At 33.9% G+C, this 14520-nt stretch overlaps 3 protein-coding genes across 4 annotated transcripts; 1 reads left to right on the top strand and 2 right to left on the bottom strand.

The window, feature by feature from the left end:
* Positions 1-3569: 3569 nt before the first annotated feature.
* Nf-ya (nuclear factor Y-box A) lies at positions 3570-8558 on the bottom strand. Of its 2 annotated transcripts, none has more exons than XM_070665464.1 (7): positions 8357-8558; positions 7331-7634; positions 7110-7249; positions 6630-6803; positions 6342-6433; positions 6090-6234; positions 3570-5999 (listed from the first exon to the last, which is right to left on the bottom strand). In XM_070665464.1, exons 2-7 carry the CDS (start codon positions 7620-7622, stop codon positions 5928-5930), a joined length of 915 nt encoding a protein of 304 aa, XP_070521565.1. In that variant the 5' UTR covers positions 7623-7634; positions 8357-8558; the 3' UTR covers positions 3570-5927. The 2 variants fall into 2 exon arrangements, with proteins under 2 accessions (XP_070521565.1, XP_070521564.1); XM_070665463.1 differs by lacking the exon at positions 8357-8558 and adding an exon at positions 7768-8011.
* A 1047-nt stretch (positions 8559-9605) lies between these two features.
* Positions 9606-11867, bottom strand: Lamtor1 (Late endosomal/lysosomal adaptor, MAPK and MTOR activator 1). The gene is made up of 5 exons (XM_070665467.1): positions 11682-11867; positions 11323-11399; positions 11115-11204; positions 10821-11019; positions 9606-10710 (listed from the first exon to the last, which is right to left on the bottom strand). The coding sequence occupies exons 1-5, from the start codon at positions 11724-11726 to the stop codon at positions 10621-10623; spliced, it is 501 nt and encodes a 166-aa protein (XP_070521568.1). The 5' UTR covers positions 11727-11867; the 3' UTR covers positions 9606-10620.
* A 129-nt stretch (positions 11868-11996) lies between these two features.
* Positions 11997-14246, top strand: Aph-1 (gamma-secretase subunit Aph-1). Its single transcript, XM_070665465.1, has 2 exons — positions 11997-12648; positions 12737-14246. The coding sequence occupies exons 1-2, from the start codon at positions 12416-12418 to the stop codon at positions 13218-13220; spliced, it is 717 nt and encodes a 238-aa protein (XP_070521566.1). The 5' UTR covers positions 11997-12415; the 3' UTR covers positions 13221-14246.
* The last annotated feature ends 274 nt before the right edge of the window (positions 14247-14520 follow it).

The following is a 14520-nucleotide window of genomic DNA, read 5'->3' as shown; positions in this document are numbered from 1 at the left end:
TATCCATTATTCAACACCTGACTTTGATCACGCGGCCATAAACGCTTTTGCGTCAACGGTAAACTTGCAACGTTTACTTAAGGACAATTCAGCTTACTACGTGTGTTGAAAAGCTAAGAGAACACGCCTCGAGCTGTGCGTATACCTGTATTCACCCGTCCGGTATCAGAAACAAATGTTCTCGGTATTACTTATCTACAACATTAGTCTTGATTTTGCTGAAAACATATTTACGAGAACATCTCAGACGCGCGCAATGTAAAACGAAAGCCACCAAATCAGATCGCTCAATTAGCCAAGGATATTTATAAATCCGTTTCGCGCATCTAAGATTCCCTCACAATCATCGCCATCAAAATTTTCCCCCTTTTTTTTTAATAATTAATTAAAAATATATAATTATTATGTGCATTAAATTGGGGGGTTTTTTTTTTAAAGATAATTTGATATATCTGTTTAATAAAATTACGATTAATGTCTCTCGCAAAATTTCGTGTTACGATTTCATTAATGAAGACTCGACTAGTAACGAAGACAAACCGAGTCGAAGGTAGGTAATTTACGAAAGAAAAGGGTGACTCTCGTGGAAAGAGGTTCGCTGCCGTGGGTGGTGGAACCGCCGAAGGTAACGGGCAATATATGTAGAAGATGCAAATTGCCAGCAGTGGGCAGCTTTGCTTCGCAGAAAAGAGAGAACTAATAGAATAATTACGTTTATAAAAGAGTAAACATGTTTTTCTTATTTTTTTTTGACTGGTCACTAGTCTTAATTAAATTACGACATAAAATTTGAATTAAATATCAAATTACATATTGAACACATGTAGTAAATTGAAGTTATTATGTATTATAAACGTACGTGTTTATATATATATGTTTATATTAAGAAAAAAAAATTAAAGAATCTTTCCAACCATAAAAAATGAGGCATTATCTAGGCAGGATGTATTTCTTCTTCGAAAACATTGAAAGTCTTCACTACGGAGATAACATATTGCAAACACTTGGCTTCCAAGTGAAATTTGACCGTATGTCTATCATGTGCGTGCCATATCTTTTTAGGGACTGATCGTTTCTAAATCAGCACTTCACCAAAAGCTACGCGACGAAGTCAGAGTAACACCTTCGTTGCTAATAGAGAAAAGGGCCTTAATTACCTCAGTAACATTCATAAATATTTCCCTATACCAAGATTTAACTGACTCGCCAGTAAAATAAATTACTACATTATTAACATACCTAAAAATTTAACATTTGTTAGAATTATTAAATAAATTAAGCAACGAAAATGTCAATAAAATAAAAAATACTTTACAATATTTTATATCTTTTAAAATAATATCGAAATTCTTTTACTCGTTCTATTAAACAAAACGAATCGAATATCACTCCGATTTAACGTTAACGATAATGATACGAAAAAAGTGAAATAGTATCGCGGCGAATGAGATACGTCGGTCTACAAAATTTCCGATAATGACGTCGATACTTCCCTCAACCTTCGAAGAGGGTTTGTTCTTTGCGAGAACGAGCATAAAGGAGAGGAGAAGCGAAAAGGCACGTTCGCGTAGATAAGGTATAAGGAAGAAATCCGATGTCGTATCCTAATTGGTGTTTATGGTACTCGGGGGTGCCATGCATCAATTGATATTATCCGTATAATGAGTCATCAGACACCTTGGAGACTGTCAAGCTTTCGTAAGACTACAAATTGTCCTAAACTATATGTCGCAAGATAATTATTCGTATTTAAAATAATAAGCTACTATTAAAAAAATTTTTTTTAATAATATTAATGTAATAATAATTGCTTCTCGTAAATTTTTTATTGCTGCCAAATTTAAAATCGTGTAATATATGTAAATCACGAGTAAATACACGGTGAGCTTGACTTGAAATTAATTTTAATCTTAAAAGCGTCTTTAAAACTTTTAGATGTGCGCATTATTTGAAAGAACGTGTATAAAATTAAACAAATGTTGATCGGGTTTTTTTTTTCTCCTAAATATTTTTATGTCAAAAAATGACATCGTGAGAGAAAGAAATGTCGTCATGGTGTAATATCTCGTCGCGAACGAGTAAATTTAGCATACAAATCAAGCATTATTTTGTAATATTTAATTAAACAAGTATAGTTAATTGTCCTCGAGCAATTTAGCTATGAACAAGTTTATAACTATTATCTTTGTCGCGTACGTTTATCATAATTTCGCGTTGCCAGCACTTATGAATTTCTTTACGAAGTAAATTGTCTCCCCGTCAAATTTCTGTATAAACCAAACATCTTAAATTAACGAAAATGGAAATGATCGATGGCATCGAAGACTTACGAGACTTTGTGACAATCTACAAAAAAGATTTTTTCGAAAAGAAACCTACCGGGTACAAAAGTTTACCGAGATATTTATCGTCCTCGAACATCTTGAACAGATCGTACAAACGGTATTTGAATACGCAATTGGAAAATCGATCGCTACCTGAAAAGGAACGAAGCGAAGATCCACAGGATTATTTAAACGAAGTAAAGTCATCGATCTTTTTATAATTACGATTATATGCAATTAATTGCGTTCTAATTGTGCATCGTCGTAAATGCAGATACGCGACAAGTTTCCTTACTTAAGAAATGCTCTGCCAGAAGTCGTGCCAGATCAAAACGTGATAGAACGTGAGAAAAAGAAATCGACAAAGACCATGTACCAGTTACATTATTCGAAAGAACTAGAACGAGGTATATTACTATAATTATTATAATAATAACTGTTTCATTAAATATGTCCGCATTATGTTTATGACTTTTTCCAAGCTTTAAAGATTTTATATTTCAATGACGAGACAATTCCTAATGCCAGTAACATATTTAAAAATATTAGAAAACTGTACAAAATATTTTAATTATTATTTTAATTATTTAACATTATTCAACGCATCGCATTATGTTAAAAATTAAAATTTTGATCAGGCTACCTGAAAGAAATAGCATTACCGCAAAACTGGATTATACACGAAACGATACAAAAGCGTGCCTATCGAAATCCCTGGGAAATCGCAACGAGAGAATTGATAAGACCGGCAAAAATTTTTAAGCCACGTAACAATTTGGCTCCTAATCCTAGAGAGAGAGAAATTCTCGGTGTGACGTATGTAAAATATTTTTAGTAACAATTTCACCGAGCGCAGTTAATTTTACATTTAAAATTATTACTTTATTTATTTATCGCTACGTAGAACCGGGCATTCCGAATACACTGGCACAATCGGAATCACGGGGGAAAGAATTAAACTGCAAAGTCCACCGGATATAAAAGTCTACAAATATTAAATTTTAAATCTGATAATTGAAAATTATCTACAATTAAAACGTTCGGCGATACTAAAATTAAATTAAAAATTTAAATAAAAGAAAATTGACGAAAATGTTTTAAATCGTTTTTGAATGGTAGATTAATTAGTGAAATGTTTAATAAAATGTAAGATTTGCGTTGGAGAAAAAAAAAAAAGAAGAGAGGAGCGAGGAAAGTTGAAATATTTAAAAGTAATGGAAATATCGCAAAAGAATAATACGCAAGTCGTTGAAAAACAGTATTAATATTGTGTTCTGATTTAATAATTACATTTTCAACTTCAGTTCAGATTAAATCATCAATTAGTTACTTGATAAATCTCTTGCTTACAACTTTCATTTACTCATACCAATACACAGGCACACTGCATTGTAGCATCGATCAGTTCACACAATATACTAATATTTTACCTAAATTATTTACATATTCAAGCCTGATATTCTTTTATAATTTTTTTTTGTTTTTTCCTTTTTTTCTGATAAATACAGATACTTGACATTTCTTATATAACAAATTCATCGGATTGAACATTTTTACTGATATGCCAGAAATTCATTAAAATAACAATCGTTTTTCTGTGCAGGCAATTAACAATTATTTATTAGTAAGACCGTTGATCAAATTATCTCTAATTAAAAAGATTGTGTATTTATTAATCATTAATTACTTAATCTACTTAATTTGATAATATTTGATAAATAAAAAGAAAGCAATAATGAAAGATAATAATAAAAATATCTACAATTTGTACTTATAATGGGGATTTATAATTTGACTCTAAATTGTTAATTATGCATGAGTAACAATTTTGCATAGTCGGCACGTCTTGAAAACTTGTGTTGAAACTGTCAAATATTGTAGAATCAATAATCAGCATCGTGAACATAAATACTAAGGTGCGCAATTACTTTAAATATTAATAATGTAATTATTATTAAAAAATTAAATTTTATTTAACATAATATGCTTACAATGGAAAATTAACTATAAATTCAAAGCGTTGTAAACTTAATATTCTTTAACCCTTTGTGTACTATATTGTGTATTACATCTTTTTTGACGAATTTTTGTAAAATCCTGCAATTCTAAATTTTTTAACTGCTAATTATAAATCTTTTTTTTTAATTATATATTGACATGTGAAAAATATCCGGTATAATTTTCAGTCTGTAATCTTACTTTTCACGAAATATTTTTTCAAAAATTTTGTTTAACTTATTTAGTTAAAGTAATTACATTTCAATAGTTACATATAAAAACTTTGGAAAATTAAAAAGAAAAAGGTGTTCAATATACTTACCACTACCACACAAAAGGTTAAAGAGAATAAGTTAACAAAAATTTATTTTAAATATTTCTTCTAATATTAACTAATCTTACGTGCACAAATAATTCAAATTTGATTTTATAAGAAATATAATTACAATACATTAAATTCTACTTTATATCTTTGAGAGAATAGTAAAAAGAAGATTAACTTGTTGAAAAATCTTAGAAGAAATAATGTAACACTTCGTTTTCTAGTTCTTTTTATAATTGCGAATTATTCTCCTAATGAGTTTATTCAAAAATGGTATTTTAAAGTCTTAGGTAAAATCTTAGAGAAATCGAAAACATTTTGTGTGATCCAATCAGTTACAAGAAGATAAAAAGTTCTTATTAACTCAAGCTTGTTTATACATATACATTAAAAAAAAATCTTTAAAATCTAAAAAAAAAGTACCCAGCACATAATATACAATTATAAATACAATTTATGATTTCAGTCTCTCACTTCATAATATCTACAAATTTCTAACGTCTACATCAGATTTCTTCAAATTTAATAAGTCTATTTAATAACAGAAAGAATTTACGCATTTGCAGTAATCGCACGAAATCATATAGCTAATTCTAAATTCGTTTCTTTCAACGTAAGAATTGCTCATATATTTAATCATATATTATGAACAAATTATAGTATACTTATACAGAACTGTAAATACTGCCAGATTGTAGATACTTACATACGTGTATACGTACACAAAGTGCTTCAGAACAGTTCAAACATTTTTTTCAGTAATTAACTATACTTCCTATTCATTAATAAAAATATTTGAACGTTATAATTATTCATTTTCAATCTTTAACACTCTATATATTTTTATAATGTATATTATTAGATCGTTCTTCGTAATCTGCAGTTTAAATAAATATTAGATTTTTAATTGTTGAAGTGCAAAAAATGTCAGTATTTTGTTATATATTTCTTACATTATTTATCGATATTATACTATCAAATATTGTGATATTTCTGTCATCATATCTTTTGGTTAGAAATTCTAATTCATCAATACAATTTTTGATTACCGGTTATTGGAATGTATTGATTCGAGGAGAATTCTAAAGAAAACTATACATCTGGAACACTTTATGTCGTTTCGTGATATCTAAAAATGACCCAGCTTCTCGTAAAAAGTACACTTATATTACACGTCGTACCGGAATATTTACAAAATGTAGATGTTCAATATAATCATCGACACATAAAAAAGTCTAATATGCTTATTCTTTTCTCAATCAAACTTAAAGCATCAAATCGAATTACATTAAATGACTGTTTGAGGTAACAATGTCGTCATCAGAGATCATATCTCGCAGAGGAATATTTGGCTTCTGCAACAAACAATTGGAAACGGAAAATGTAATTCGTATCTCCGCGAAATCCCGACTCTGATTTTAAAAATGAGAAACTTATTATCTTACTTCAAGTACAATCGTGGATGCCATATTGTCTGTGTCGTGATATTGTACACCTACATTTGCAGCCGCTATTGCTACAGTACGAACATTATCGGTGCTGGTTGAAGTTGTGATGTGCTGGGTAATCGTGGAGTTTGCATTTTCTCTACTGGAACCATTATACTCTTATATGTGTAAAATTACTAAGATGAGACACCCTTTCTTATTCGTTTACAAGCAAAAAATTTGCAATAAATTAATACAATTAACACTTACTTTCGTTTTTTCACTTGACCTGAATGGAAACGGCCACCTTCGCCACGAATTCTGTTCATCGCGTGTCGATGACGGGATTCGTGGAGATATTTCTGTAAAAATTAATTCTCTGTTACTTGTGTGTCTTTTCTCAAACGTCGTACAAAATAAATATTAAAACTAAATAATATAAAATAAATATCTTAAAAAATTTAATTTTAAATTAAGCAACATTAATAATCAAGTAAATATATAAAAATTTTAATTTAACATACATGTAAAAATTTAAAAAATGAAGAATATACTTACTGGCCTTTCCTTGGGTATCTTCCCTTCAGCTTCTAATTTAGCGCGAGCTTGACGACGCTTCAATATCCGTCTGTACTGTTTTGCGTTGACATAGAGTGGTTCCTCTTCAAGAAGTTCTGCATTAGGTAACGCTACTCTTTGGAACTGCGTTTGTCCACTATTGCCTGGCACCATCTAATTACAAAATAAACAACATAATCAATTAATTAATTAATAATAATAATAAAATTTTTTTTATATTTTTTTAGACAAAAAGAAAATATTCTTTGACAGTTTACATGTTAATAGAAAAATAATAATGATGCGTGTGTATGTATACACGATTTCTGTGCACACATACAAACATGCACATATCTGGCCATATAATTAATTGATATAATATTACATATATACATATATGCAATTACAGTATAAATTTCAGTTATTATACGAATTACCGTTAAGTATATAAATAAAATCTTTTTTTATTTCAATTATTACCATAACAACATTTCCTCCTTGCGAGACTGTTGATGTGGGACTGCCCAAAGGTTGTACTGGAGTTGTAGTAGCAGGTGTAGTTGCAGTTTGTGATGTTGCAGTTTGAGCAATTTGCATAAGATTGCCGTTAAGATTTATCACTGTACAAAAAATAATAAAATATTATAGACATAATATAATTATAATATAAGGATATAAAAACTAGGTGAATATTACAACACCTGTTGGTTGTGCTTGTTGTACTTGGCCTTCCAATTGCACTGGTTGATAGATATAAGTCTGTCCATCGGGAGTTTGAATGATTTGCGGTGTCTGTGGCTGCTGAATAACTATTTGCTGGCCTGTACTAGTCAGGCTGGAGACTGGCACAACCTGAATTTGCCCATTAGGCGCTGCTACTTGTATTGCCTGAGGAAGCATCATAGCTTGTCCTCCCTGACCCATCTGAACAACCTGTACAGTCCCACCCGTACTGCCGACCACGACTGCTTGACCCTCACTTAGCTGCTCCATAGTAAATTCGCGCTATAATAACAAAAGACAATTATCGTAATATTTAAAAAAATTGCAAAATTAAAGCGTTGAAGCAAGTAATTAAACAAATATAACCAATATAAGAAATAATATAAAAATGTAAACGTAAGAAATATATGTATACCAATTATGAGTTGATGCCTCAGGCTAGTAGTGCGAGGAGTTCGCGGTCTCGGAAGTCAATACAAAGAAAGCGTGGCCTCGCGCGCGCGAGGAACCACGAGGGATCCGCGGATCTGACGGGCGCCAACGGGTAACGCAACGGCGGTCGCCCCACGTGCGACCGCGCGCGCGATATCGAGGCCATGTTTCTCGAGCGGGAATAGCGAGACGAGGCGACTGGCCACGCATCGATGCGTGAAAGCGGGAACGGCGGGCCTCGAGGGCCCCGCGTTCCGTCTCCCTCGGGAAGAAGCGACGGCGGCCAACGGCGTGGTGAAGCCGCGTAGGCGCGCGCGCGGCGTCGCCGACGGCCAGGAAGCCGAGTCGATCGCCATCGTCGGACGCGACGCGGACATCCGTGTGTGGGACGAGGACGATCTCGGCCTCGACAAACATGGCCGTGTGGCGACGGGATTTTTGGCGTCGGTGAAGGCGCTGGCTCGCGCGGCGACGGCACACGGGCGGTCGGTCGCGAGATCGGGGTTAATCGCGAACGTGGGCGCGCGACCGCGCTGCGTATCGGGTTGATGTTTGATAATTTGTGAACTTACATTGGATATTTTCGTGGGCACTTTCCCAATTGGTCGGCGAATTGAGGACCAATGGTCGGCGAAAGACCGTCCCCAGCTCTTGTGTATTGGTGGCACTGAACGATGCTAACTGCCAGTCCGATGGCAGTCCGACGCCGAGACGGCCGAGATCGGTCGATGCCCCTCCGCGCCGCTATGCGGCCGGCCAATCGAGTTATGCGTTTCATCCCTCTCCCTTCACGCGCGCAGTTCAAAGTTCGCGTTCCGCCGTGCTCGCTGACCACTTGGCCCGAGCAGCCCTAGTCTCACGAAGGACAAAGGGATACACTTTGCTTTTCGTTCCCTCTGCGACTCGCTGTTCGTTAATTCGTCTTATTATATGACAAGACTAACTTCTCCTGATGTTGAATAGAATTTTTAATAATCGTATTAATTAATTTTAAACTTTTAATCCAGATTTAAAAGTATAAATTTGAAGTTTTACTTTAATTTGGAGTTTGGCTGTAAAACGGGATAAACTTAAACGAGAAAAATAAACGAAGATATATATATGTTTACTGTTATATAAAGTAATATCGAAGGAAGTCCAAACAAAGGTATATTATTGTGTCAGTTTTATTGCTGGAGGTGTGTTTTAAGTCCCACGTAGTCGGCTGGAACCTTAATCCCTGGGGGGTCTAGTACAATGTATTTTTTACCTGTTTTTATTTAAAATAAGCACGATGTGACCTGTATGTGAATATTCGAAGTCCATCTTGATTTTTTTTAAGGTCATCTGATGTAATATCTTAATTAAAATACTAATACTGCTCTGTGTTTGCTCCAAAATTAAATAAGACAATAGTCTTAGAACATATCTTAGGATAATCTCGGTTTATACTTTTAGTTTGATTTTCTTTTTCGCTTCTGAGTATAAAAAAAAAAACTAAGAATTAAAAAATTCTAAAAAAACTTTAAAAAAAAAGAGAGAAGAAAAAAATAATATAAAGAAAAATTTTTGTAATCATTAATTATAATTAATTATAACATTTAATTAATATATATATAATAATTATTAAACATTAAAAATACTACACTTGCGCAAAACAGTTTTTATTACTTACAAATAATTACAATTTACGTTCTGCAATTATCTTACGCAACTTGGTCTATTGTTATTCTAAATCTCCTTTGAAACTTCTTTATCATAAACGATTATTAAAAATTAGAAATTCTCATAAAGTTTCAAAGAAGTTTCCACAGCGCTATAATAAAAGAAATCGCAGCTATACAAGATTTAATTAAATTTATTGAATAATGATAAAGTAGCATTATTTTTTTTTAGTATCTAAAGATATATACAAAACGTGCTGCTGTTATTGCGTAAGCAGTGGCATATCTTTTGGTCGCGTCATTAGAATCAATTTCTCATCTAAAAAATGTTCAGGTATTAATTAGACAGATACTTGCGCTTGAAGAAAAGTAAAGCTCGTAAACTCGAAGAGTACAACTAAATAACAAAATTATATACTAATTTTCATTATTTAAAGTTTTACTTTTACAAACTTTACATTTAAAACTTAGTATGTTATTAACCACTTGTTCTGGCAAAAAATTAAATGACGCGCGTGTAAAACTCTCCATATGTAACTCGCCGAAAGGCGTCATTTGAAACAAGAAAACTCGATAGTCTTACACAAAGAATTTTACTACATATGAATACTAATTTTTTTTGATAAATAATACGTATCTATCGAAACAAATTCAAAAACATTTCGACGTGCGTGGCACGTCTTTCCAGCGCAAATGATTAAAGATATATAATATGAAAGTAAGTTGTAAAAATTGATAACTTTTCTTCATATCTTTGTGGAATAGATTCGAAACTGGTAAAAAAAATATGCTAATAAGTGTTCGCATGTTATAATGACGAGCTATCTTATATATATGCGAATATTACAACAAATTAATTTTTTACACAAAAATATTATATAAGTAAAATGCGCAAAAGAATTATCGTGCACATTACCATCCTAAACTTTTAAATTAAAAATAGGACAAAAAAAAATATCTATTCGGTATTGATACGTAGCAAACCATAAACAATAGTATTAGTTTAACATTCTGTATGATATATTACACATTAAATATTAAAATCGATTCTTCATCGTAACACAAAGTAGCGTTGCAATTTTAGATTTAAACTGATTACTTTTTAACGAGGGTATCTTTTTTAATATTTCATAATGTCAGGGTTCTAATAAAATAATATGAAATTATAAATTAATTCAAAAGTTATTTAACGATCACGATAAAAATGGGACCACCAAATCTTCTTTATGTTCGACTTTTACGTCACTTAATGCCGTCACAGCCTTGTTGAGCATTTCTGTAATCTACATTTGATGCATATATTATTTTCATTGCCATTTATTGCTATCCGATATTAAAGTAGTCGTAAATAATCAACAAGTAAGATAAAAAAAAATGTTTTTTGAAAACCTACCAGTTCTTGATCTTCAGTAGCAAGTGGATCGGCAGCTAATATCCGTTCTGGAGCAGGTATATCTTTAAGTAGGCAAGACGCAGTCTCGGGTAGCTTGACTCTACCCGATTCTATCCTCTTTGAGTACGCACGCGATCTGTCCATGTATTCATGCTGTTCTAGATTATGGGTGTCTAAGGCGCCCACATCTATAACATTGCTGTAAAAATGATTAAATCGTGTAAAATAATAAATAAAACTTATAAAACTCGTGGATTTTAAATGTAAATTAAATCATTAAATAAAATAACTCACGCTGCGGTTTCATGTAAAATTCTATTCAATGCACTCTGCTCGTCTGTCTTCTTAGGCACAGAACTTGCATATTGGTTAACGTAATCGTCACTAAGGCAGAAGAAAGTCGAAAGACGTTTACTTTCGTTCTACTTGAATTACCTAGTTCAAACTTCGATGTTGAACATACAAAATATTTATGCCTATAATATCCACATGTGAAACTTACCTATGAACAGTTAGTATATTTGTATTATTACTGACAGGGTCCACAAGTAGATGTGTTCTCTCGTTGGCTTCTCCACTCTGCAAATAAGAAACATTGTAATAGACAATAAAATTTAGTCGAGATGAGTCATCTCGATTACTCTGTAAAGAACTATCATTCCATTGTCACATTATACAACTTAAATATTTGTACAATATTTATTTATCAGACGTAATCAGTGCCAAGTAGGCGGTATCCGCGATAATTCCTGCTGAAAAATACCGCGCATATAACATTATTGATAAAGTAAGAAAAAAAAAGAGAGAGAGAGAAAGCGCATATACGGAATAGCTGTTTTGTCTCGTGATTTTGAGTTTTACCTGCGGCCCGCTGTCCTCCTTGCAGAAACTGTAGCAGCACCCCATTTTCTACGAAAATCCCTGACTTCCCTTCTGAATCAGCAAAGTACGGGTATCCGTTATTGCGAACGGCGATCATTCATCTTTCGGTTCCGGTAAACAATCGGCAAGATCAGCTGTCGTGTCGCCGCAAAGCACCGCAAGACTCGCCGCTCCCCGCGCTCACGCACACAATCATACCACCGTAATTCCGCCAGTAATCTCGCGAGGGATAATCAGACGGAGCGCGTGTGTATGGTATGTATATACAACCTGAAACCAGAGACATGCAACGAATGTTCGCGGGCGCCATTCTAAAGTCACTAGGAGTCTTCGATACCTCGACGGATCGACCGGGCCGTCGATGTATTGTCGACAACCTCACGCAAGAATGGGCTGCTGGAGCAATCTGCTGAATTGTTACATTGGGTATAACTCGGCCGATTGACTCCAATGTACGTCAGCTTTTGTATCTTTGTAAAACGCAGCGGCGTGAATTGCCCGTCGAGCTCCCAGTTGCGCGCCGTACCGGAAAGATAAATGCGCCCGGTAAAAAGGAGTGTCCTAGCCGCGAAGAGGCTTCCCGGGATCGCGAAGGGATTTAGCGTTTGCTAGCGCCTAACAAGACGAGGAAAGGCAGAGGGAATAAGGAAGTAGAGAAACGTTGACGAGAGAATACGCGCGACTCTACGAGTCGCGGCTGCTCAACGAGAATCATGACCATTATGGACTTTTTCGGTTGTGCCTGTCTGGCTTTCGGCCCGCCACTAGCCATGTTTACGTTCACCGTTGCCGCCGAGCCCATCAGAATAATCATACTGATCGCCAGTGCTTTCTTCTGGCTTATTTCCTTGCTGTTGTCGTCGGTGCTCTGGTACGCCGTCGTACCCCTGCAGGAACACCTCGCGTTTGGCCTGGTCTTCTCGGTATTGTTCCAAGAAGGTTTTAGGTAATTTCAGCATCTACTCGACTTTACTTCCGACATGTTTTGCGTCAAAGAAATTTTATAGAACGTTCTGTTTTATTTTCTTTCGAAGGTATCTATTGTACTGGGTGCTGCGTAAAGCTGAAAGAGGCCTGGAGAAAGTTACAACGACCCATGTAGCCGACAGCAGACACGTATTCGCTTACGTTTGCGGCTTAGGTTTTGGCTTCATGAGCGGTGCCTTTGCTTTAGTCAATGTCCTAGCTGATGCAGCTGGGCCTGGTACAATGGGGCTTCGCCAGGGTACCGAGTACTTCTTCATAATATCAGCTGCCACCACTCTGTGTTTCATCCTCCTGCATACGTTCTGGGGCGTCATCTTCTTCTCGGCTCTAGATAAGAAAAATTGGGGACAGATCGTCTGGGTGGTCGGGTCGCATCTGGTTGTCTCGTGCATGACTTTGCTCAATCGTTATCAGGCATATGCGGCCAGTCTGTTGTCTGCTTACATAGTACTGGTGGTAACGGCCACTCTTGCATTCAAGATTGCCGGTGGTCAGACGCAGTCTTTGATTCTCTGTTTCCGAAGGAACTGAGAGCCCACGAAGGTTACTTAATACGTTCGTAGTTAAGAAATTCATCTCCGACAGTAACGTAAATGTTGTGATCGCGATATTCGTATTTCTACTAATTTTTCTCTAAGAGAAAATCGTTTACTGCTCCGTTACACAATACGCGTAGAAATAATGCGTTTAATGAGCAGAATACCTTTTTCATTCAAACTATTTAGCAAAATACGAAGGATATGCAATATTATTAATAAATTTTGTATGGTGAAATATATTCCATTAAATTCGACAATGTATAACATACGTGGTACATTGACCAAACCGATCGAGGGATAAATAATCGTCCCTGCAATAGTGCGATCTTAAATTAACGTATTTCGTATATCTCCCATCGTAAAATGCCCTACAATTATTTTTCTTGTGAAAGGTTCTAGCACAAAGTATTTGGTCAAGCTGCTAGTCCGTCCCTTAATCCATCGAAACAGAATAATCTCTAGCGATCCGGTTTTGATCCGGATAATACGTCGAAGTGTATAATATCTCTTATAACTTAAAACTTATTTTTTTTGTCTCAATTTTGTTGTATAAAATGCGGAATTATGTAGTTTTATTTTTGCGTGTTGTATAATAAACTTTTTTACGTTATTACACAAATTTGAATATAAAAAATTTGCCAGTAAGATACACAGTATAATATAATGAATTATTTTATCCGTGTCTAATTTCGACAGCGACAAGGGTGAAATAAATCGCTGTATTACTGATAAATTTGTAAAATAAATAAAAATTCCTTTACGGTTTCTAATAATTTTTGTAAAATTCTTCAATTTAAAATCTACTTTTAAAGTATAGGATAAATTGTGCATTTATACTAATACAAATAAAAAAAGGAAAGTTTTTATCTCAATCTGTACCAAATGCCAAGTAATAGCATAAATATTAATTTATTTTAGTGCAAAAAAAAGTTTGCATAATTTTTTGCTTTAATATTGTAATTTAATACGGCTACAAAGAGAAAACTAAAAATTATGAAAAAAAAAAAAAAAAGTAAAATGTATGTATCAAGTACATGCACTTGTATGTATGTATGTATATAAGTACGCGTCCATAATGTATAATTGTTGCATCAAATGAAATATGTATTCTGTGCAACAATTTGCGCCTTAAAAATGGATTCCTTGAATAAGTTAAGAGAATGATACAATTTAAGGAATTATTCGTTGCTTTTTTTATGCAAAAAAGAAAAAAAAAAGAAAAGCAATCGATGATAAGATAATTAATATGTATCCGTTAACATTTGATCAATTTAATTTTTACTCATCACATG

This window comes from Cardiocondyla obscurior, linkage group LG13, assembly GCF_019399895.1.
Source record: "Cardiocondyla obscurior isolate alpha-2009 linkage group LG13, Cobs3.1, whole genome shotgun sequence".
Taxonomy (NCBI): domain Eukaryota; kingdom Metazoa; phylum Arthropoda; class Insecta; order Hymenoptera; family Formicidae; genus Cardiocondyla; species Cardiocondyla obscurior.
This window is presented reverse-complemented; position numbering and strand designations above follow the sequence as displayed.